The 25,872-nt window shown below is 41.3% G+C and overlaps 1 protein-coding gene across 1 annotated transcript in view; it reads right to left on the reverse strand.

Moving 5' to 3' along the window:
• Nucleotides 1–19,409, reverse strand: part of SLF2 (SMC5-SMC6 complex localization factor 2) — a 35,069-nt gene extending 15,660 nt beyond the window's left edge. The window contains exons 1-8 of the mRNA XM_070945441.1: nucleotides 19,303–19,409; nucleotides 16,938–16,981; nucleotides 14,292–14,869; nucleotides 12,748–12,805; nucleotides 9,687–10,516; nucleotides 8,323–8,405; nucleotides 6,585–6,689; nucleotides 1–168 (exon numbers count right to left, since the gene is read on the reverse strand). Of these exons, the coding sequence (XP_070801542.1) occupies nucleotides 1–168; nucleotides 6,585–6,689; nucleotides 8,323–8,405; nucleotides 9,687–10,516; nucleotides 12,748–12,805; nucleotides 14,292–14,869; nucleotides 16,938–16,981; nucleotides 19,303–19,409 (1,973 nt within the window). The remainder of the gene's footprint in view (nucleotides 169–6,584; nucleotides 6,690–8,322; nucleotides 8,406–9,686; nucleotides 10,517–12,747; nucleotides 12,806–14,291; nucleotides 14,870–16,937; nucleotides 16,982–19,302) is intronic.
• Nucleotides 19,410–25,872: the final 6,463 nt, after the last annotated feature.

Below are 25,872 nucleotides of genomic sequence, written 5' to 3' on the forward strand. Positions count from 1 at the left end.
CTAAGAAGATAATTTTCAATTAGATTTCGAGGATGAAAACCAAAGTTTCTCAAATCAAGATTATTCTGGCTGAAGATTTTCCCAGCATTCACTATTTGAAATATGTTTTCTCCAGGGTGCTGATCGGGAATAGCATCCTGGCTGAATGAGTATTTTTCTATAAATTCTCTGAAAGACAAAATTATATCTGGAAATACACTAAAAAGTATTTAAAGCACAATAATTTGGATGTTAATTCACCTCAGTTTATTGACCTGGATGAGATTTTTATTTAAATGGGCATTGGTCTTACCTTAAATGCCAGATTTCTTGAGGGGGGTGACATTGTCCAGATGATGGGTTGTATCAGTCGGATCTGATGCTGGCTGAGTCATAATTTTTGACCACTCCCCTTGCTCCGCCCCTTTCATGCTCAGTTTTGACGAAGGAAGGCCACCAGAAGTATCTCCAACAGGAACCACCGTTATCAGGAGGAAGTAAATCGGTCCAACGGGACAACTGGAAAAAAACTACTGAACAAGAACAATAAACTGTACAGGCACTGAGACAGAGGGAGGGGCTGGACAATGTCACCCCCCTCAAGAAATCTGGCATTTAAGGTAAGACCAATGCCCAATTTCCTTGATGAGGGTGTGACATTGTCCAGATGAGGGACATACCAAAGATTTGGCTGTCTCAAGGGCGGGATGTCGAAGGGCCTGGAGAGACCCTCGCACGATGCACCTGCTGCAAAACCCTCCTGCCAAATGACGCTTCAGCAGAAGCAAAGGTATCTATCTTGTAATGACGAATAAATGGCGAGGGGGTAGACCAGGTGGCTGCCCTACATACCTCCTCAAGGGAGGCCTGAGTCGCCCAAGCTGCTGAGGTAGCAGCACTCCTAGTGGAGTGGGCAGTAATGCTATTGGGAACAGGAATCGCCTGGGCCTGATATGCCGAGGCGATGCAAGCCCTGATCCATCTACCAATTGTGGCAGAAGAGACTTTGAGCCCTAGGGAGCCTGGCAAAAAGGAAACAAACAAAGCCTCTGACTTCCTGAAGGGAGCAGTCCTTTTGATATAAATCTTTAGGGCCCTCCGTACATCTAAGGTATGCCACCTTCGTTCCAAGGCATGAGAGGGCCGGGGACAGAAATTGGGCAAAATAACCTCTTGGGCCCTGTGAAAGGGGGAATTAACCTTGGGAATAAAGGAAGGGTCCAATCTCAAAATAACTGTGTCCGGCCGGAAAACACAGAGATCCTCCCTAACTGAGAGGGCTGCCAGCTCCGAAATGCGACGGGCTGAAGTTATGGCTATAAGGAAAACCACCTTAAGGGTGAGAAAGCGAAGGTGAACCGTACGGAGGGGTTCAAAGGGAGTCTCAGTTAAAGCGTTAAGGACCTTGGGCAAATCCCAAGTAGGGTATCTATGAATCGAGGAGGGCCGCAAGAGCCTGGCTCCTCGCAGGAACTTTTTTATCACAGGGTGCTGAGTGAGTGGTCGGCCGGATGGACTGGACAAGGCCGTAGACAGAGCCGCCACATGTCTCCGAAGGGTACTATGGGCCAGACCACGGTCAAATCCATCTCTGAGGAACTCCAAGATCTGGGCAGGTGAGGCTGAAACAGGATCTATCTGCCGGGAGCGGCACCACCTATAAAAGGCGAGCCAGGAGATATTGTAGAGTCTGACTGTGGATTTACGTCTGCAGGCTTGAACAATGTGAATCACCCTATCTGAATAATTGTCCTGCCTTAGACGGGCCCCTTCAAGCGCCATGCAGTCAGTTGGAGCCACTGAGGGTCCGGATGAAGAAGGTTCCCCTGACGCAGGACAATCTCGTCTGGTGGAATTCTCCAAGGGTGAAATGTGGAGAGACTGACCAGGTCTGCGAACCACGGACGGCGTGGCCAGTGGGGAGCCACGAGGATAATTTCTGCTCTGTCGGCGATGACCTTCCGAATCAGGGCCGGAATCAGAGGCAGCGGTGGAAAGGCATAGTGAAGACCCGGCGGCCAGGTGAGACGGAGAGCGTTGACCCCTTCCGCCCCTGGCGTCGGGAACCTCGAGAAGAAGCGAGGAAGCTGATTGTTCAGGTGTGTGGCGAAGAGATCTATGGCTGGGATGCCGAACCTGTTGCAAATCTGATGAAATATGTCGGGATGAATCTGCCACTCGCTGTTGTCCACCTCTGTCCTGCTCAGGAAATCCGCCTGTGTGTTTTCCGACCCCGCAATGTGGTCCGCTCTGATGGAGAGGAGGTGTTGTTCTGCCCACTTGCCCAGGCGAAATGATTCCTCCATGAGGCGCTTTGAGTGGGTGCCCCCTTGACGGTTGACATGTGCCTTCGCCGCTATATTGTCTGTCAACACCAGAACATGACGGTGTTGCACGAACCGGTGAAAGTGCGTGAGAGCGAGACGAATGGCCTTCAGCTCCAGCCAGTTGATAGAGTTGGCGAGGTCTGATGCAGACCAACGGCCCTGAGCCACGTGTGATGCAAGATGAGCCCCCCATCCGTGAAGGCTGGCGTCTGTAGTGAGTACAAGTCGGTCGTGATTCATGAAAAGACACCCCTTGTCGAGAGAAGGCGATGTCCACCAACCTAGCGATCGCCTGACTGAGAGTGGAACTTTGACTGTTGACATGGTGTGAGCTTGGCGTTTCTTTTGAAAAGGAAGCAGGAACCACTGCAAGTGGCGAGCGTGAAGGTGTGCCCATGGGACGATCTGGACGCAGGAGACCATCTTGCCTAAGAGCTTGGATAGAGTGGCCAATGGAACTGATGGAGTTCTGCGAATGAGAGCTACTAGGTCCCTGATGTCTGACCGTCGTTCCAAGGTTAGGTAGACGGTCCCCTGGGCTGCGTCTATGATGGCGCCAAGATGTGTGATCCTGGTGACTGGCACTAACTGACTTTTTTTGTAGTTGACCAAGAACCCATGGTCGTTCAGGGTTTGAATCGTGAGGTGTAGGTCGTGTAAGGCTTGCTCTTGAGAGTGAGCCTGAATCAGAATATCGTCCAGGTAAGCCTGGATCCTTACCGGTTGTTGTCTCAGGTGAGCCGCCACCACCGCCAGGACCTTTGTGAAGACCCTTGGTGCAGATGCCAGTCCGAAGGGAAGAGCCCGGTATTGAAAATGCTTTCCTGCATAGCTGAATCGGAGATACTGTCGATGCTTTGGCAGGATGGGAATGTGAAGATAAGCCTCCATGAGGTCTATGGAAACTAGAAAATCGTTGGGACGAATCCCTTGAAGAATAGAGGTTAGTGAACACATTTTGAATCTGCGATACACTATGTATGAGTTGAGATTTTTTAAGTCCAGAATGGCTCTCCACCCCCCTGACCGCTTTGGAACTACGAACAGGATGGAATAATACCCCTGTTTCCATTGATCGTGGGGGACCTCCTCTATGGCGTGAATCTGTAGTAGGTGCTGAACTGCTTGGTTCATTAATTGACGTCTGGATTCGCTTTTGGAAGTTGGACATTGAAGAAAGCGGGTTGGAGGCCTGGAGAGAAATTCCAGGGGGAGGCCGAATTTCACAACTGAAAGAACCCAAAGGTCTGAAGATGACCTTTCCCACCTGTCCGCAAAGAGGGACAGGCGACCCCCTACTGGAGGATTTGGTAGTGAGTCACTTACGACTGCGGGACTGGCGGAAACCAGAACCCCGAAAGGACCGTTTGGGCTGGAATTGTCTGCTCCTGTCCCGAAAATATTGACGGTCCGAGGATCGATAGGATCCCTGAAGATATTCCTGCCTGGAGGGGCCTCCCTGGGGGTAGGAACGAAAGGAAGGCCTTCTGTAATATGGAGAGGGTCTTCCTTCAGCCCGTTTGTATGTTGAGGGCAAAATTTTTCGCTTGTCCCGTGTCTCTACAAGAAGAGGGTCAAGTGATTCCCCAAATAGTTTGTTTGCAGAATATGGAGCTGCAGCCAAGCGCCATTTGGCCTTAAGGTCAGCAGGCCATTGGCGAAGCCAGAGCATCCTGCGGGCTGAAACTGTAGAGGCTAAGGCTCTGGATGCAAATTTGGCTGAATTCAAGGTTGCATCAGCCGAAAATTGAGTGGCAGCAATGATTTTATTAATATCCTGATGAAGGCGAACCTCACTGGGGGGTACCCTTGCCTGTAACTGTTGAAGCCAAAGGATGGTAGTTCTATTAAAAAATGAGGCTGATGAAGCTGATTGAATTGCCCATGCCGAGGCCTGATGGTTCTTTTTAAACAGAAATTCTAACTTTTTGTCTTCTGGCCTTAGACCTTCAGAAGTATCCCCAGTTACGTATGAAGAAGAAGAGGAAAGGGCCGCTACAGGACTGTCTACAGGTGGAACTTGCAAGAGTTGAGCAAACTTTGGAGCAACAGCATAATATTTCTTATCTGAACCATGTGCAGATGCCATGGTTGCAGGCCCAGCCCACTGTTTCTTTACCACATCTATGAACAGTTGTGGAGTTGGTACATAACAAAGTTCAGGGGGGGGCTCAGAAAAAGGTCCCTGTAGTCCACCCTTTTGAGCCTCCTGCATCTCTTGAAAGTATTCATCTTCCTTTAAGGCGGCTGTTAAGCGAGCCTTATGCAATAAAGACTTGAATTTATTGGGGGGAAATAATCCTGTAAAGGCAGGTTGATCTTGGATTATCCCCTCATCATCTGATAGGTCAGAATGTCTCTCTTCCTCAAACACAAAGGCTTCACTAACTCTGGAGGCTGCAGGAGAATGAGAGCCAGTAAGACTGACTGCAGGAGAAATTCTAATACAGGCAGATCGCTCTGAAATAGCAGAGCCAGAGTGGTGACCATGAATATTGGCTGCCATTCTAGAAGCAATGGCCTGTTCAATCAGAATTCTCAATCCTTCTGGCACATTTTTTAAAGGATCTTCGGGGGTTAGCACAGGCATAGAGGATTCACCTGTTGAAGCAGCTGCAGCTGCATGGCCACCAAATACAGGAGTTGCAGGGGTCATTAATTGACTTGCAAAGGGGTTTTGCAAATTGCTTTGGTCTTGTTGAAGAACATTACCCTCTCCCTCCGAAGACCAGGCCTGGCTAACAGTTGAAATGGGAGGAGGGGGGGTAGATGGGGGGGGGGGGTCCCCTTACCAGGCTCAGTTGCAGGCACCTCACTAACTTGCTTTTCTAGAGATTTATGCCTCTTTGTTAAATCCTTCTCCTCAGGTTTAGAAAGGTGCTTACGTTTGGAAGTTGATTTCTTCCCAGTGTACATAGTATTTTCCTCCCCATGGGAAGAGCGATCTGCCATCTTTAGTATACTCACTGCGACCACGATGTCGACTGGAGAAATAGCTTTTGGTTTCAGTTTCGCCACGTGGTTGAAATTTGAGATGGCAACGACTCTGGCGTTAAGCACGATGGCTGCCAGGTCACACGTGAGCAGGAGGAAACTCTGCTCCGGAGGTATCTGTCTAGGCAAGCCTAGAAACGGACCTCCTCAGCGCCCCCACAGCCACGATGAGAAAAATACTGGCTGGAAATGCCACAGGGGGAGGCAAGAAGAAGCTTGCTGCCCCCCCCCAAACTTGCAGACTCGTTGGTGGCAAAGCGGCAAAAATTTTTCTTTTTAAAATTGCCGCGGCGCTTCAATTAACCGCTCTACAGCTGATCAGCGGTTTTGGGATCGCTGTAGCGTGGGCGGCGGCCCGATTTGGTGATTTCCCTTAAAATTAGGGAATCGCTATTATTGTTGGTGGTATTGTGGTCTAGGGCCCCTTAAACAATCGTTGGTGGGATAGATCAAAAAAATCCCCCCCAAAAAAGACAGGAAAAAGAAAAAGGAAAAAAGTTCCCTTTTAAAATGGGGCTTTCAAAATGGCCGCCGCCAGGAGCGAAGCAAAGCCTGCAGCTTAGGACGCTCTAGTAAGGCAAAACCGGCAGGCTACAATAGAAGGGGGGGAAAAAATTTAAAGGGGAAGTAACAATTTTAAACTAGAGAAAATAAAAGGTGGTCAAAAAGACTTACAATTCTGTGAAATTGAACAGACCTGGGCTGTATAGCCAGATCTGTAGGAGATGTTTCTCTCAGGCCGACTGAGTCTAAACTGGGCATGAAAGGGGCGGAGCAAGGGGAGTGGTCAAAAATTATGACTCAGCCAGCATCAGATCCGACTGATACAACCCATCATCTGGACAATGTCACACCCTCATCAAGGAAATCAGCATGTAACTCATGTTCAATACAATCCCTTTATACCTCCTTTCTAGCTAACTTTAGGATATCCTATAAAGCAGCTGCTATGAAAAGAGGAAAACGTTAGGAGTCAGAGCAACTCAGAGTTATGTTAAGTTCATGTACTGTATTAAAACATAGTTACGTATTTATGTATGTATGTATCTTGCTTAGGATGTTGATAAACATTACATCAAACCGTGGCTGAGCAGGATACATAAATACAGATACTAAATGACAATGTATCCAAACAAGTATAACGTTAAAATAACTAGAAAGCTAAGAAAGGGAGTAGATTACAGAACAAGTATGAATATGACTAATAAATATGTCGAACAGTATGAATATAACTAACCGTAACAACATGAGAAAGCAATTAGCAACTGAAATCAGAGGACCAACCTATGTTCAGCAGATAATTCACCATCAGTAGATTGATCTTCAGGTTCAGAGTTTATTCCAACTATCTCTTTAACGTGCTGTAATTGGTTCTCTAATTCATCTACCCTAAAAAAGAGAGATAACATTTCTTTCAAAAGAATCTTGATCCCTGGTTATAAAAACAAACTTTCCAGCAAATTTATACAGCAAGATAGTAGTATTACCCAAGATGCTTCTCCTGATTTTATTTTAAAATAAAATCTGGTAGCCATGTGGCTATCTAATTTATAAGCATGTACTGTAACATGATGTAAGGACATTTCTGGTAATAAAATAAAAGTGCTGAAAGATTTATTTCAACGTCAGTTCTTTTCTACTGAAAACAGTAAAGCAGGCTTGTCTGCTTTAAAGTGGTAGGACAAACAATCTGAGATACTTTCAATATAGAAAGGTGAGAGAGTGGGCTACACAAAGAAACTGGGAAACTGTTCTTAAGGGAAAATTACTGCATTAACCAGCTTCTACAACAAATCGTAACGTTATTTTATTCACACATCACTTCTGCAGCTATTACTTCATCTTTCCTTATGGATGGGATATGGATAATCTTTCTATATCCTTTTGTAAGGGCCTAAAAGTGTGGCTCTGCCAGCTGGCTTGGGGGCCCAGTGGGGGAATAGCAGAGTGGAGGTTGTTGATTGAGTAACAACAGATCCCCCCCTCCACCCGCCCTCCTCACATGTCCTTATATTTTAATGTTTGATTTTAATTTGTTTTAATGTATATATATTGTATATATAGACATATTTTTATAACTGTAAGCCAGCGACAGTTATCCTCTGGTAAGATGAGCAGCCATTACATTTTACAAATAAATAAATAATAAATAAATAGAATAATATATGTAGCTCAGGATTGAACTGGGGAGTCCTTGGCGCTCTCTGAGCTTGGTTGTGTGCATGCAGATGTTTCATTACCAAGTAGGTAACATCATCAGTGCAAGTGAGAGGGATTTGGCGGGGATTAACACTAGACAAACAAGCAAGCAGAAAACAATATCCCAGTCAAGGAATAACAAGGAGAAAAAGTATATAATCACTAACACTGGCAGGGCATGCTACTATATATAAACGGGGAACTGCATATAAACAGAGAGTATGGGCTACAACCCCATCCTCATTAGCACTGATGTTACCAAGTTGTGTAATGAAACGTCTGCAAACAACCAGGCTCAGAATGCCCAGGACCCTATAAACTTTATTTATTACTACTACTAAGATTCTGGTAGTCTTTGCTTTAGTTTATTACTAATTTCACGGCCCTCCACCCCCAAGTGATAAATCTTTATTACTGTCCTTTTATTATTTTTTTAAGTCATTAATTAACTGTCCCAAGAAATAAGTTGGAAACATTTGTTAACTGCCCTTTTGTAATGTCCTAAAGCCATAAAGAGGAAGGTTATCTCTTGCTCTGTCTGCTTGAAAATAACCTTCACCATTTATATGTTTTTACATTTGCCCCATTTCTTCTCTCTTTCTAGGCTCTCCCATACCTACATGAAGTCAAGTTACACCTTCCTCTAAAAAAACTTTTTTAATCTAACAATTAAATACTTTTCCATTATATATGTAAAAGCAAAACTTAGCTCACTTGCCAAGAGGCAGATGAAATGCAAGTAACAGCCAAGTTATAATTATGTTCTAAACAATAATACGTAATTGTATAAATGAGGATGGACCAGAAAGATAAGCATGCATACCTCCTTAACTCTTCCTTCTCTTTCAGGAGATGCTCCAAATGATTCATGTATGAGGCCCCACGCTCAGTAAAAGCTTTAGAAAGCTGAAGCAAAAGTCCATGAAAAACATAAAATATTTTCAGATCACAGCTATTACACTTAATATCCACATTTATTAGATGTTTATTCAAGAAAACGCTTGAATGAGCTAGAAGGACACACTGAAAATCAATTACGTAAGTCAAGGACTTATGATAGTTGAGTCCAAAATTTCTGTTGTTAAGTGAGACATTTGTTAAGTGAGTTTTGCCCCATTTTACGACCTTTCTTGCCGCAGTTAAGTGAATTACTGTAGTTGTTCAGTTATTGACAGTTATTATGCAAATCTGGTTCTCCACTGATTTTGCATGTCAGATCACAAAAGGTGATCAAGTGACCCTGGGACATTGCAGCTGTCCTAAATATGTGCCAGTGTCCAAATTTTGATCTTGTGACCACAAGGATGCTGCTTATAATTATAAGCATGAAAAATAGTCATGTCATTTTTTCAATGCCACTGTAACTTCACTAAAAGTCACTAAATGACTGTTTGTAAATCAAGAAGTACCTGTATCTCAAATGTAATAAGTGGAATATCAGAGGGGGAAAAACATGATCTCTTAAAAAAATTGTTTGTTAGTCACAAGTCCTTAAATAGACTGCAACCTATTAACTGAAAAACAGTGACTGAGCTAATCACAAATATAAGTCAATATGGTTTTTTTTTTTCCTATGAGGTACAAGTACAAAGTTTCAAAAGTTTCCACCACAAGCAAGACCAATTGAGAAACAATTTTCTGGCAAATATTACTTTGTATGTTCAGATGTCTAAAACTACTCGTGTTTGAAAATATCTTCCCTTTTGCAATGGCTAATATACGGTATATACAGTAGATTCAATTAAAAAGACAGATGCTATCTTCATATTATAATGAGGGTTTTCTGGAATTTTTTTCATGTAAAATTATATCAATATTTAAAAGTTTTAAAAAATAGGGCTAACTCAAATACTTTGGCCACCTAATGAGAAGGAAGGACTCACTGGAGAAGAGCCTAATGCTGGGAAAGATTGACGGCAAAAGAAGGGGACGGCAGAGAAAGAGGTGGCTATACGGAGTCACTGAAGCAGTAGGCATGAGCTTAAATAGACTCCAAAGGATAGTAGAGGACAGGAAGGCCTGGAGGAACGGTGTCCATGGTCGCAATGGATCGGACAAGACTTCGCAACTAACAACAACAAAAGTAGGGCTAGGAACTGTACAAGTAAAGAGTTGGTTTTCATGAGGATATTTGTACCTATGGTCATTGCAGCAGCTAAGACTTTCTAACCAAAGACAATTACTTACAGAAGCATTATGTGTTGTAGAATTTGTGCTTGCTATTTCATCCTCATCCATAGCTTCTTCTGACTTTTTTGCAGCTGGGTTGACACTCTGGTATAATATTTTTTCAAGAGGGATGAGTGTCTCTTCTTCGCTACTGTCCACACTGCAATCAGAAGCCTCAGCATCACTATCAGAAATGCTCTTTAATTTTTGAATTAACTCATACGCTTCATTGTTAGATTTATTTAAGTTACATGAAGAATTAGGAATAGTGTCACAAGTATAATCTTCAAGTGAGACAACACTGTCACACTCTCCCAAAGAACATCCAAGTGGCTCAGCAATTTTTTCTGAAGGAACTGTAGAAGCATTATTTCTTCTTGTTTCTAAATAAATAAGAGGAGTAGATGTCTGTAATTTCCTCTTGCTAGTATCTGAAATTTGGATTTGGTCATTTTTACTTATAGTGTATTTATATGATTTAATTTCATTTTCTTCAGCTTCAGATTTTTCTACTGAAATAGCCAAGTTACTGCTAGACCAGTCTATATCTGCTGGCTGGAAATTCTTGTGAGCAGATATTCTGTGTTTTGAGTAATTAGTACTATGGGAAATTCGTGAACTATGACGTTTGTGTTTATTTAGCGTCTGAACATTCTGTAAATTTTTCACATTTGTTTTTGATGAAATCTTTTTCCGTTTTCTAGGATGTTTATGGTTAGCTATTCCAAATGAAGTTGTAGCACTGGAATATGTTGTTGGACTGGGCTGGCTTTTTGTAACAATAGTTTTATCAGAGTTTAATCCTGAACGAAACACATTTTTCGAAGCTTGTGCTGAAGAAGACTCATCTGTAAAATGAAAATAAAGTGATGATTACACTGTATATTCCTGTCATTATTAACTATTCAAATGGTCAAAATAATAATGAACGTGATTATTCTCTCCTCTTGCATGCATGCACATACACAAAACGTATAATGTTAAGCAGTATACATTTTGAAGTGGTAAACCTCAGGAAATTAAATGTTGTAGGAACTGGGTACTGTATTTAATTCCCTAAAGTAGTTCAATACTATTGTTATGAAATTAATAAATTATGAATAGGATGTTAAAAAATGTTAAGCTATGAATAAAGTTCATAGCTCAAGATTAAGCAAAAAATGTGAGAGATAAGAGAGTTACAAAACAATATCTTACAAGGTCAGAAGTTTGTATGTTGTGGAGTCCTTGGTGCTGTCTGAGCTTGGTTGTTTACATGCTAATCCCTGAAGAGATTACCCAATTGAATAAACAAGCTCAGACAGCACCAAGGACTCCACAGTTCAAGCCTAAGCTACATATATTCTCTTCTATAAGCATGTAAGTTCTTGCTCTTTTAATGAGTAAAAAGACTAGAAACATCAAAAAATATAAGAAACTGATGAACCAATGAATATATGTTTTAATCTATATTTCTATTATACTGTAAGCCACCTAGAATCATCCCAAGGAGTGAGATGGGCAGTTCAAAAATGCAATAAGTAACTATACTTGGGTTTATAAATGTAGCTTTTTAAACATTCATAGCATACATAAATTTGGAGTTAGGATTTAAAATGACATCTTCACAAAAAATATAATTTTAAATATTTTTAGTCTGAAAAATAGGTATCAGTTTTTAAAATTACAACTTTTAGCAAGTTCAGTCAGCTAGAGATCATGGGATAGTAAACAAGATAATAGCTTAAAAGTTATGTAAGCAACTCTGAATTTTGGAGCTAAAAGGCATGCATGACATTGAAGCTCTTGCTACACAGTGCCCTTCTTTTTTTATTAATTAATTCTATGGGATTTACTTCCAAATAATTATGTATAGAATTGTTTTGCAAATGGAATACAGTGGCCTTCCATCAGTCACAGAATCTTTCTTGGTGGCTCAGGGCATTAGGAGACACTATATTAATATTGTTTCTCTGTTCTTTAAGGCTGGTTCCAGTCAGTCTTAGAGGTCCCTGCTTTGTGGAGCTCCTCAGGGCTCTATCCTCTCCCCACTCTTACTTAACATATTACATGAAGCTGCTGGGTGAGATTACTATGTTGATAATACCCAGTTTTACATTTCCACCATGGGCCAACCAAGCAATGCTGCCAAGAACCTTTCCCAGTGCCCGAGGACTGTGGGGGACAAGAGGCTTTGTCTCAACTCCAGTAAGACTGGATAGCTGTGGAATATAAAGCCCCTTCCCCCACTGATTCCAGAGACTTGTCATCTTTAATTCTGCCTGGCATATAATTTATGTGACTTTGAGGGCCAGGAGCTGCAGATCTGATAGGCAATTTAAAGGTTCTTCAAAGAACAGGTGGCAACTGTGGGTGGGAGCGGGGAGCCTTGCGTGGGTTCATCTTGTGCAACAATTGCATCCATTCCCGAACCAAAAAAGCCTTAGTCATGGTGAATCATACCTTAGTTATATTCCATCTGGATTTCTGAAACAAATCTTACATGGGGCTGCCCTTGAAAAGCATTCAGAAGCTGCAGCTGGTCCACAAAACTGCAGCAGTCGTGTTTTGACATTTCTTGCTACATTTATATAGCACTGCTGTTTCATGAACTGCACTCTCAGTAGCCATCTGAATGCAATTCAAGGTGATGGTTATCACCTATAAAGCCCTAGTTGTGCAAAGAGCATCTTCCAGGTCCTTTCCATCACAGTGCCATGCTATTGCAACCAGGAGTTGCCTTCTTTGTGACAGCACCTGCCCTGTGGAATAACATCCCTCCAAAAACTGTATTGTCCTGACAGTGTTAAACTTTCTCAAGGCTTTGAAGACCTGGCTGTTACTCCTAAAATTTGGTGGTTAGGTGAGATCTACTTCTGATGTGGATTCTTTGATTGCAGTGAGGGTTTTTTCCCCCTTTAACTTCAGGCTTTGTGGATTACATATGGATGTTCTCATTGCTTTAATTCTTATATGATACCCTGAGTCATTGTTGTAAGAGGGGTGGCCATATAATTTATTTGAATAATAGCCAAGGTGTAATGAGATAGCATATATATTTTTAAATTTTATGTTACATCATTTATGTTGCTGTTTGTACCTGAAGAAGATTCCAGTGAAGCTGAGCTTGAATTTTTTCTTAAGAAATCTTTGATGCCCTTAAAATAAGAATATACAGAAAAAGGTTTTAGAATATACAGGTAAGCTTTTACAGAATATAGATCTTTTCAGTATAGCAGACATTTCAGGCTTAAACAGTACCATGACTGTTTATTTGAAGCAGTTAAAATATCACCTGCAGAATCACAGCATCTTAGAAGAAGTAATAAATTTAGAACTGATAAACATTTAAACAGATTCAAAGGTAGAAAGGAGTTTCAGTTTATAGTAAACCAATCAAAGTGAAGCACCTCTCTCCTCAGAAAATAATTACATTGGCCAAGTTCAGAATTTGTGCTAAAGATAGCCTGTGTCACAATTGCTACTGTCACATAACACAGTGATGTAAAACCCAACTACATTATGGTTTAGTACAATTAAAAACCTAATAAACATTTAGAGCTTTTTTTAGCTTCTGGGTGAGGAAATGGCAGGTTGACTCTTCAAAGGAGTGGAGACAACATTTTGCCCAAGACCAGCACTCAGGCATTAAGCCAGACAAGGAAAAGCCAAGAGACCACCCTCTTGAGCTCTAAAAGGTTGCTCCTCATAAGGAGATTGCAGAGTTCTTCTGGTGGATTTGTGATTTTGAGGGTCAGGAGCTGTAGAAGAAACTATGAGCTCATAGCTGCAGTAGAGCCTGCATTAGGACACTGGGTTAAACCCTTGCTTTCTTAATAAAATTAGGATAATTATTTTAAAGTCAAAGAAAAAATGACAGCCATTTCTGCACTGTGCCATGCAGAGCAAGCTGTTCCATTCCTGATCTGTGTGGTGCAATCCTGGAATTAGCTGTTACTTTTGGAGTACCCACAATTCAATGTGGCTATCCAAAACATGGTGGGTACTTCCAGGATTACACCATGTGGCCCAGGAATGGAGCAAACTATCCTTTTTCCCTAACCTGAGTTCCTGAGATCTTCAAAAGGCGAGGAAGGTGTTGGGCCCAACCTGGTGGGAAGGAGACCCTAGGCCTGCAGGGACTCAGTGGGGGTGGGGGTGGAGAAAGGGAGGAAATAAATGGGGTGGGGGGCGCTGCAGCATTTATACAGCCAGTCATAAGGGTGAACAACTGCAGAGGCGCTACATTGGCCATAATTTTGGAACCAGGCAGTAAGTAATTTTGAGAGGAGTATCTGCTATAACTCTGAACTAAGTGACCGGTTTCAGCCCTGGTGATGCAGTGGTTAAAGTGCAGCCTAGAGTTCAATCCTGACGGGGTCAAGGTTGACCCAACCTTCTATCCTTCCAAGGTTGGTAAAACGAGGACCCAGATTGTTGCAGGCAATATTCAAATAATGCTTCTATACAGCAAAACTACCCCAGAGAGTGCTGTAAAGCGCTATGGGCCTAAATGCTGTTGCTATAAATCAAGGACTACCTGTATTAATAAGCTATGCAGTTATTATTCTTTAAATATACATGAATAGAAAAAAATAATTTCTAAAGATTTATTTTCAGAAACAACGGTGCAGTTTTTTTCACCTTCTTTTGTCTCTTTCTGCCAACGGTTCCTAATGATTTCGGAGATGAAGAACTAATTGGGCTGACTTGTGGCAACCTGGAATAGATTGTTTTTTGACACTGAGTTACGTGGCTCTTCAGACTGTTATTTCCTGAAGTGGAAGGCCATTTATTCAAGCTTGAACCAGTTGTGTCTAGGTCTTCATGTTCTGTTTTATGTTGTCTACTATCATTATCTATTAAATGTGTTCTTGTCTGAACAGGATAGTTCTCATTTCCTTCCAAATTTGTTGTGTTAATATGATCTTTTAATAGGAAAGAACCGTCAGGTAAGGCATTAGATATGAACAGTCTCCGAACCACAGGTTTTGGATGATTAAATTTCATGCAAACACCATTTTCTGAACTGTTGTTTTTCTCTGACTTAGCCTTTCGGAATAAAGCATCAATTATTGGGCTTCTGCCTGATGGTGAGCAAGGCAATTTCTTCTTTCTATTTTGCTTTGAAGATGATGTATTCTTTTTAACATGGTCTACACATGAAACTGTATGTCCAGCTTGTCCATTTCCTTTTTCTGGAGAGCACAACCCAGTTCTGTCTTCATTAATACATATGAAAGAAATGAATAACAGATTAATCATACACAATTTCTACAATCTCATGAAGCATGTCACAATTGTCATATTCCAAAGGCCAGTACAAGTCCCTGACTATTGATAATTAAATATTTTTTTTATATTTATTGAAACATATATGTCTTTGGGTGAGATTATTTGAACAAGAGGTTAATACTGCACCACCTACTAGATTTTTGAGAGGAATATCCTTTCCAAGACATTGTTTGGAATCTCTTTAGGTAAGATTAAATCTTTCCAAGAGAATCAAAAACATGCAAGATCCCAGTAATGGGTTCTTGGAGTCAAAAAATGTTATTTGCCTATGATGTAAGTCAGGGGTGTCAAATGTGTGTTGTCACATTGTTATCATATGACATATCGCAACTTTTTTCCCCTTTGCTAAACCGGGCATGGGCATGACTAGCACGTGAAGCATCTGGCCCGCGGGTTTGACAGCCCTGGTCTAAGTCATACAATTGAATTATATTTCACAGCAAGAAATGTATCAGCTATAACCGTGATGGCGAACCTATGGCATGCGTGCCATGTCAGTGGGCACGCGAGCTCAGCTCCACACCTGATTTTTGGGCCTTCTCGGCCCATCAGAAGTAGGGAAACAGGCTGTTTCCTGCCTCCGGAGGGCCTCAGGGGGTGGAGGGGAAGGCCTGTTTTTCTCTCTCCCCAGGCTCCAGAACCTTTCTAGGAGTCTGGGGAGGGCAAAAATGGCCTTCCCCACCCCCCCCGGAGGCCCATTTGTCAACTTCCAGGTTCATAGAAAAGCTCTGGAGGCTGGGGGGAGAAAAATGGGCCTTCCAGTCCCACCAGAAATTGGCAAACGGGCCGTTTTTGGCCTCCGGAGGGCCTTGCGGGGGTGGAGGTGGGGAAGGCCATTTTTGCCCTCCCCAGACTCCTAGAAAGGCTCTGGAGCCTGGGGAGGAAGAAAAACGGGCCTAGTGGGCCATCGCATGCCAGGAGCGAGGGGGGGATCATGCACGCATGCATGGGGCACATAGAATTATGAGTGTGTCCACGCACCCCCCGCGGTCCCCCCTTTCCTGGCACACGATGGCAAAAAGGTTAGCCATCACTGAGCTGTAAGAATACTAACTGCTCAGTAATACCAATAAATACTTTACAGGTAAGAGAACCCAGCATTTCAACTGAATAGGAAAAACATAAGGGACACTACCATCAGTGTAGACCTATTTTCAGGCAATTTATTTTCTCTTGTTATTTTGGATGGCAACATTCAATCAGCTTCAACTAGTATGGTCAGTGATCAAAGCCAAGGGCAGTTGTAGATAATATTAAGAAATATGGATTAAAGGAGAAATGTTGTAATTGTAATATTCCAATCTTGGGACAGCTATTCCAATACATTATTATTAGCAAATTGTTTTAGTTCCTTCAAGTTACTGAGATTTGGAAATTTAACTGCCTATATAATAGCATAATTCCATCCCAATTGTCAGAGGATCCACTAAGGAAGAATAATAGAACCATCATTTGTTTTCACCAGTCCTCAGAAAATATGATCACAAAAGGGGGAACGTGTAGTTCCTGGGACGAGAGAAGCAGAAGAATCTACCAAAAAGGGACTATAATAACAGTAGTCCAGACCAAATACCTCTACATCACAGCACTTAAAGTGAAGGAAAGTGGTTAAATCTGGAAAAATATTTCTTAAGCCGGCTTCATTTCTAGTCCATTTTATGAGATACATGCAGCTGTTCATAAAATCTCTATGAATCAGTAAACATTCATTAACAAGTACAGAACATTACCATATTTCATATTTGTTTCAGCTATGAACTTTATCCCTTCCATTGTCTAGCCAAGAAGCATGGCACTATATATCACATTTCCTCGCATTAAATCACAACTTTTGAAATTCTGATTTTGTTAATGTATACAACTGCATATGATTTTTCATTGGAGGACAACTTTATAAAAATTTTAACATACATTTATTTATATATAAATCAAATGTAAAGGCCACTCAACACAAAAAGCCACACAGCTATCTAAATTAAAAGAAACATTGCTTACCTTGTTTGACAGTTGGTTTGAAAAAGTCAGTAATACATTTGCTTCTATAATAAAAAAACAAACATAATAAAAACTTAGCAATGTTCAGAAAGGACATTTTAAAACATACAGTAAATTCTTTCTCTCAATCAGATCTTTTTAGATGTACCCTAGATGCTACATTATTAATATAAATGTATTGTCAACAAACAATACCTGAGTCGGAGTTTCTATCAAATTTTAAAAATGTTTTCTTTCTACCAGTTGTAAGAATAGCAATAGTAAAAATTGAAGTATAGTAATGACACTTTTCCTAATGAACATCACATTATGGCAACATTACTAGTGTCTCACACACTAAAAAATGTTGTACAATAAAACAGTGATATGAGATTCCATGCTTACAACTGAATAAAATTTTTAGGAATACACAAGATTTTAATAACCCATCATAATAATTTATTTTATTGCTAATCTACATATTAAGCAAAAATTAAACTGACTTAAACTGTATTAATTACAACCCATCTCATCAGATGGCTTAAATGCTATGCTAACTTATATTACAAGAAGATATTCTAAATGCCACTAATAGTTTAATTTAGGATATATTCCAGATTAGTGGTTTCCTAGCTGCTTGACAGCTGAGGGACCAACATATGCACAGCCTCACAGAAAGGTTTGTGTTCTAGGTGTAAAATAAAAAGCAAAGCTTTACCTGGCAGCATAGTGAGAGTTTATGGCGTAATAACTAAATGTACAAGGTAAGATATGAGGAATAAATCACATTTTTTTTTTTTAATGTACTGTATAAATGTTTAACATTTCCTAGCTTCTCCACATGTGCTGGTCTCTCAACTGTTGTGTATCCATGATCGGGATCAAATATTGTTGCATTAAGTCAAAACCGGACAAACCCTATTATGACTTAGCTCTTCTATATAATAATTCCCTGAGAATAAGAATCAATGTATCTTTCAGTCCTCTCCTTATTGGTTATATTTCCCTCAAATATTAATAGTGCCAATGAAGTACTTCAACAGTGCCAAAATTCTACCATCAAAGTTATACCAAAAGCTGTGTGGCTATGTCCAGCGGTTCTACCTCCCATTAATATACTTTTTATCATAACAGAATTTAGAATTATTATGGTAAGATTTAGTCTGTTCTGAATCTGTAAAAAAAAAAAAAAACCCACCTCTGAACTTCCTCTAACCCGGGAAACTCTCCTCATTGATCATGCCAAAATGCATTTTCCTTCTACCCTTATTTCAGCATCTAGCTTTCCCAGACATCCTGTTCATATCTCAGTCAATTCTAAAGCACTATAAAATATTAAGTTTGCCTTTCAGAATATCATCCAATATTTGGCAATTCTCAGATTAGCTACATAATGTGAAAAGGATTCCTTTTCTCCTCTGAAATCCAGAAAATAGTTCATATAATCTCAAGGCAAACCAAAGAGAAAGGAAACACAATACTTTTGCAGGAGGAGAGCACCTTCTTTTCCAGAGTCCATTTTCTTTCTGTGCTACATAGTGAGAAATGGAACTTCTTTTTAACTATTTAGTACAAAGGAATTTTGAACACGACCTAGAAATAAATATTGTATTTTTCTCCCTTTATGGTCACATTGCTTGCCCTTCTTCCATATGGTGATTGTAGTATGTGCAAACTTCTGGGGCCACATACTAATAGTGCTTATTTTTAGTTGCTATCCTATTGCTGTCCTTGACTGGACATTAATATTTGAACCACTATAAGTCCATGTATTTGCCATACACTAAATAAATGCTGGTATTCAACTTTCAACTATCCATTTATTCCCCTAGAAGTGGTTTCTCCTCAGATAAAGCCAACTGCAAAAGCAAAGAGCCATTCCTTGCAAGCATCATCCCAACCAAGTTTTTATCCCTCTTTCCCCCCCCCCCCCAACCCCACATTCTTTCAGGATTGGAACATCTTATTCTGTCAGATAACATAAAAAGATATTAAGATAGGCAATAAACTTCCGACACGACGTTTTTCTTTAGAGCAGTGTTTCTCAACCTTGGAAGCTTGAAGATGGGTGGACTTCAACTCCCAGAATCCCCCAGCCAGCAGTGCTGGCTGGGGGATTCTGGGAGTTGAAGTCCACCCATCTTCAAGCTACCAAGGTTGAGAAACACTGCTTTAGAGGGAAGCCCATAAGCCACTCCAGGACCCATCTTAAGAAGAATCTTGTCCATTTTATCCGGCTGAGCGAATTACGCACCCACCGAACAACACGTTCCCTTCCCCGAGCGCGGCATCAGCACCCTCCCATCAAGTTTTGGAAACGCGGCTGACCCTTCCGCTTCCCAAGCTCCTCGCGGGCTATTTAAGGGGAGCGGTCACTCGCACGTACCTGGTATCCGCGGTCCCGCGGCCCACCGACTGGCGATGTTGGCTGGGAGAACGCGCAGAAACGCTAAGTTGCGTGTAGCCGCCGCTCCCATTACAGTTCTGGGTCATGTTTCCAAATACAGCCGCCCGCTTCGGGGATGATCGGAGTAAGAGTTTCCGGGCTTTCGCTTCTCCATTGCACAACACCGCGGGAGAGAGCGGGAGGGGGGTGAGAGGAGGGCGTGGCGTTCGTGAGGCGGCACCGGGATTGGTCGACCTCAAGGAAGGGCGTTCCGGTTCACGTGCCGACCTCGAGGAATAAAAAAACACCAAAAGCCGGAGCGCTCTTCGGATTGGTTGTTACTCCGAGCCAACTTCGAACTCCGTCTCGTTACGTAGCTCCGGCTTGGCTTTCAACGGGGCGTTTCTATGGAGCGGGAGTGGCAAATGGTTGAAGTTGGAGAACTTGGCGCTTTCCGGTGGCAGCGCTTCCAATAGGCTGGCGGAAGAGCGCGCGCTGCCGGCCCGATTTCTCAGATTCACGCCGGAGAAGGCAAAAACAAAAACAAAAAACACGCACATGCGTACACGCGCTCTCGGCGTTGGGAGAGGGAGAAGGGAGAGCGATTGAGGAGTGAGACGGGCTTTGTTCCCTCTCAGCAGTGAGAGCTACAGAGGATGGACTTTAAAATGCAAGAAAATGCTCTCTTGCCAGTCCTGGTTTCGGAAAGGGAGGCTTTTTTCTTGGTTAAGGCTTATGGGAAATTATCAGCAATACAATTGAAAAGCAAATTTAAAATGCAAGAAAACCCATGTTAATTAGCCACTGCCACCGTATTACAAAAACCATCTTTCAAGTATTGCAAAGTCCATCCTCTGTGGCTCTCAGCAGCACAATCCTGAATTATAGGTTGGGTAAATGTGCCATCCCAAATAGCAAACACAGCGGCAGAACAGTGCAATCACAAGGAGTCATTAGATTTATCGCCAAATTACCAGAATAGCAGCAGTAACAGGAATTGACAGCCACTGGCTACAGTTTTATCACCCAACATGCTAATTTAAGGATTCCTAAATTAATCCAGTTGCCTGAGATGGCACAAAAAACTTTTATGTTAAAATTTATAGGGCCACCTGACTCCCAGCGTGTTTCTTGAATGGGCATACCATGGGCTCTTTTCTCAACCAAGCAGTTATGATCTCAGGTCCAGCTTCGTATCCCCTGGGTGGCCATCAGCCATGGGTGGCATGGAAATACAATAAATAGCTGGCTAGATTAGCAGTCTAGAATAGATTATTTATCTCTGCAGGAATTTCAGATTCAAATTTGCCCCAAGTAACCACACAAGACTTTGCTTCCAAGTATGTAACAATGTACAGCCTTTATATATAGTCTTGCATTACCCCACTTATAGCTTTAGAACTCCCCTGGGATGCATAAGTATAAAAAGTCTTGGCCCTTTTTGCATTTCTAGGAGATTGGGGAGGCCTAACCTCACCTGTTAAAAATACTCAACACCCCTGTCCATCAGGCTAATTTTTCCAGACTTTAAAGGATATAAAGGGACAATGGGTATTTTACCAATTTAATACTCAAAACACATAAAAGGGCCTATAGTGTAGTTCTAACCACTGTAGTGATGTAATTGTAGGACTAATATAGCTAGTTTTAGCTGCAGAAACCCCATTTTGCTGAGAAACTTTCTGTCTTTAGAACGTCTCATTTCAGGGCCTCACATCCTGGCCCTAAAATTCCTTGAAGGCTTTGTGATAGCTTTATCAAAGAACTTGAACCATCCTGAAGGAGGCTAGCAATGGAAACAAGATTGGACCCTCTTCTTATTATAAACTTAGAATGCACTAAAGTCCCCTTTTCTTGTAGCAGATAAATTAGCTAGAAAGTGTGCATACTAAATTAGAAGCTTTATCAGGCAGGGACAGAAGGACCTCTAGAGGAATGTGAATACATTGCTGCTTGTTGCCTATTGCTTGCTAATTTGTAGGAATGGCCCTGCAAATATTACAATATTTTATATACCTTTGTTTTCCAAAAATGTATAAAAGCTATGCTAACTGGAGGCTCTTGATTTGTGATGAAGTTCCCAAGAGTACACCTCTTTGTGCTGTACAGAATAAACAGGTTGCAGTTTCCCTCATTGTGTGTTAATTGGCTACTTCGCACTAGGGAAAAACAAATCCGGCATTTTATTGGGCCAATCATGAATTGGCCATCGTAATGAAATAACTGACTGTACATCTTCTACTCCTCAAGTAGAATGTAAAAAGCTTGTCCTCCCCTGCTTTAAAAGGCTATTTGCCAGTATTAAGAATATTAGACTCCTTTTTACTTCCTGCGGGTATCTCAATGACCCACTTACTCTGTTTGAAAATAACAAACTTATATATTTATTTGCCAGATAACATATTATAAACCTTAATTTCAATTTAGAAGATTTTAAAAAAAACAAGTATTATTCTAATTTTTTACTGCAAGAGGCAACTAATTTCTAATATCAGTGCACTGATGTTGTTACCTTGTTTGGGCAATGAAATATCTGCAAGAAAACAACCAAGCTCAAAGAGCACAAAGAGCCTCTCATTTCAACCCTGACTTATAATATTCTCCTTTATTAATCTCTAATAGTTACTTCTTAAAAAATTAGGTTGACTGTATACTGCAGGTAGGCCAGTAGTGGCATCCAAGAGGGTGGTCAAGATTCATTTGATGAAAGCAGGGGTGAAATGCTCCTGGTTCAGACCGGATCACCTGATCCGGTAGCGATGGCGGCGGGTGGTTCGGAGAACCGGTAGCAAAAATCCCTGCACACACCCCCACCATGCCCAGCTGAGCCGCACTATCATTTTTACTTTTAAAAGCATTTTTTCTACAACCTCTTCCGCCGAAAAAATGCTTTTAAAAGTTTTTTAAAAAGCCTCTGATGATCGTGTGGCTAAGCTGGGATTGTCAGAAGCTTTTCAAAGCATTTTTTTACCACCTCTTCGGCTGAAGAGATTGCAGAAAAAAATGCTTTGAAAAGCCTCTGACGATCCCAGCTGAGTTGCCTGATCGGCAGAGGCTTTTCAAAGCATTTTTTTGCAACCTCTTCAGCCGAAGAGGTTGTAGAAAAAAATGCTTTGAAAAGTTTAAAAAAAAAAAGTTGGCCATGCCCACCCAGTCACATTACCTGCCACCACCAAGCCACGCCCACAGAACCAGTAGTAACAAATTTTACATTTCACCCCTGGATGAAAGCAATTTTGTGCTGAAACACCATAAGCTTCATCCCATGTGGGTATCATGATCTCACACATTTCCAAAAGACAGATTGCCCTGCAATGGTGTTTTTGTCACATTACCAGAGCTGCAAATAGGGGTGTTAAACAAATATATTAACTCCCAATATTTATGGAGGAAAATATTACACAAGCAGAAAATGTGCACAAAACTTTAAAATCTCCACCAATAAATTCTACTCTAGTTACTTTAAATCCATAAACTAAAGAACAAACTACTATATATTGCCCACATTGAATTATAGTTGTAATATAATGTTTTGTTAGTATCATTTCACTGCCACTATTTAAGTGAGAGTCTAATCTGATAATAATTTACAAAGGTGATCATATATTGATTAAAAATAAATACATGTACAGCCAACTGACATATTAGCAAATGACATTTGTTTGTTTTATATGGCCACCCATCTCATACATGACTCTAGGTGGCTAATAGTTAAAGTAGTAGTAAAACTACTCAGTTCATACTCATTATTGAGTATGAACTGATAGCAATGAAAGAAACACAAGATCTGAGTGGCTGTGGTTTCCGGCATCCCGATATAGCCAGCTAGCTCCATCGCTGACTATTGGTGGCGAGATCTTGACCCCCTCAGAGAGGGCTCGCAATTTGGGTGTTCTCCTGGATGCACGGCTGACTTTAGAAGACCATATGACGGCTGTGGCCAGGGGAGCTTTCTATCAGGTTCGCCTGATACACCAGTTGTGTCCCTTTCTGGACTGGGATGCCTTGCACACGGTCACTCACGCCTCGTCACGTCACGTCTGGACTACTGTAATGCTCTCTACATGGGGCTCCCCTCAGAGGCTCCAACTGGTCCAGAATGCAGCCACGCGGGTGTTTATGGGGGTGACACGGTGCACCCATGTAACACCTCTCCTGCGTGAGCTGCACTGGCTCCCGGTGGTCTTCTGGGTGCGATTCAAGGTGCTGGTTACCATCTTTAAAGCACTCCATGGCTTAGGACCTGGGTATATACGAGATTGCCTTCTGCCACCGATAGCCTCCCACCGGCCAATACGCTCCCACAGAGGGGGACTCTTCAGGGTGCCATTGGCCAAACAATGTTGACTGGCGACACCCAGGGGGAGACCCTTCTCTGTGGGGGCACCTGCCCTCTGGAATGAACTGTCCCTGGAAGTTCGCATGATCCCCGACCTACGTACCTTTCGCTCTTTTATTCCAACAGGCCGGGCTGGCTTAAAAAAATGAATGTTAAATTGGGTGTTTGTAGCTTTTAACTTAAGGGCCAAATTTATATATTTATTTTAAATTGTTTTTAAATTTGGTGAGTATATGTTTGTTTTAATATGGCTGTACGCCGCCCTGAGTCCTTCGGGAGAAGGGCAGTATAGAAGTTTAAACAAACAAACAAACAAACAAACAAACAAACAAACAAACAATAAATAAGGTGCGAAAATTACATATTGAAAGTATTCCCAAATCCCTCTCCCCAAGGACCCTGGCTGAATGTCCAATCCCCAGCCCCCCATGGTGTCATGTGAAGTGCATCTTCAGATGGCCCCATCCATCTGGTATGCCAGAACGGTTGACCTTCACTGGCTGTCAACAAGTCCATTCAGCTGCGCAGAAGACGACGAGAGCATCCCTCCCTTTTCCTCCCTTTTCAGTCACATCATGAGACATCTCCACCAGCTTGCTTCCCCGCTCAAATACCTATACTTCCCTCCCCCCGTTACTATGGCAGCCGATAGCAAGCAAGCATCATAGAGGCTGATACGTACTTTGTTTGGTTTTCACTTAACATAATATATGACCCTAATCATTACACTACATATATTAAAACTGTATTTTATGACAGAAGTGGACACTGTGACTCATGCATTAGTTTGGCACTGAATGGATAATTTTCAGTGGGGGATTTAAAATAAAAACTAAAATGTTTTGAGCTTTTGTTTTGAAACAACTGTAAAACTGTTAACTATGGCAGAATGCAGCTTTGTTTTTAAGGGGATCCTTCTTAGCAGCATCATTTTTACTGTGGATTTATTGATTACCATTACATGTAAAAGATAAAATGGCTTGTTCTACATACTTATTAATAGTATTCTGTGCATGTGTGAAACTACCTTGCTTGTTTCCTCTTTAGGGCTGTTTAGGTATTGTTACTACATGCAAAAAAGCTTTATAAACAGCTTTTGTAAAAAAAAAAAAAGTTTTTTGTTAAAAAGCTATACTTAAGTATTCCTATTCCTACAAGATATATGCACACTAATTTTATTTTGTCAATTTGCGAAGAAAACATTAGTTAACATGAGAAAGTCACTTGTGGTTTTACTTTGTTTAAAAGTACTGTAATACATTTTGTTTCTCTTGGCTTAACCACTAGAGAGTGGTATTAAGCTATGTATAAATAAGAAAGCCTGAAAAGCAATATCACCTCTAGTGTGAGAAAACTAGTAGTTTTAACTGATAGTAGTGGATAAGTACTGTATAAATATGCTTCTATTAATAATTTCAGTTGCTGCTCTGAAATGTTGAATACCATCTATAATAAAATATTTCTTTTTTTAAAAAAATGCAACATACCTAACTTGCACTGATCAGTAATTGTAAAGTCAAGCTCAATTTGACATTCTAATATTATATTTTTAAAAAAGCCTTCATAAAATACAAATCCTTCAAATGATTCTTGAGTGCATAAAGCCTTAGAATTTCTCTCTCTGTGTTTTTGTATTTTCAAGTCAGTGTTGACTCCTGGCAACTGTCTGAACAAGTCCTTGAAATGTTAAGATTTCAGAAGTGGTTTGCCATTGCCCTCTTCCAAAGGCAATGAGTGTGACTGGCCCAAAATCACCCAGTTGCCTTCATGCCTAAGATAGGACCAGAATTCATGGTGTCCTAGTTTGTAGGTTGGTAGTTTAACCACTACACAAAACTTGCTGTTGCTGGTGATAAATGTTTGAAAGTATCACAGTATGTATTCTCTGCCTTCCCTTTTTTGTCCTTTATTTTCTGGGTAGACAACCTGTAGCCCTTCTGTTCCAGTGGTATTTTTTTAATGACTCTTAAAACTTTCTCCACCTATGAGTGCTGCAAATTAGCAGTGAGATCTCTTAAAGGAAATCTATGATGTAATGCATAAGAAGGCTTAATATAACAATAACAAGTCTAGAAAAGTCCTGATGAAGGATCTCTGTCTTTGTTAAATGCTGTAAGGATCAAGAAGAAAGGAGAAATTTTAAGTGAGAATTTCTGAATGTTGGTTTCCTATGGATTGCTTCTGTATGCACACTGCAGATATTAACAATGAGTCAAGGAAGATCTATTCAG

This window comes from Pituophis catenifer, unplaced genomic scaffold (assembly GCF_029215685.1).
Source record: "Pituophis catenifer annectens isolate HBS135680 unplaced genomic scaffold, rPitCat1.0.hap2 SCAF_6, whole genome shotgun sequence".
NCBI lineage: Eukaryota > Metazoa > Chordata > Lepidosauria > Squamata > Colubridae > Pituophis > Pituophis catenifer.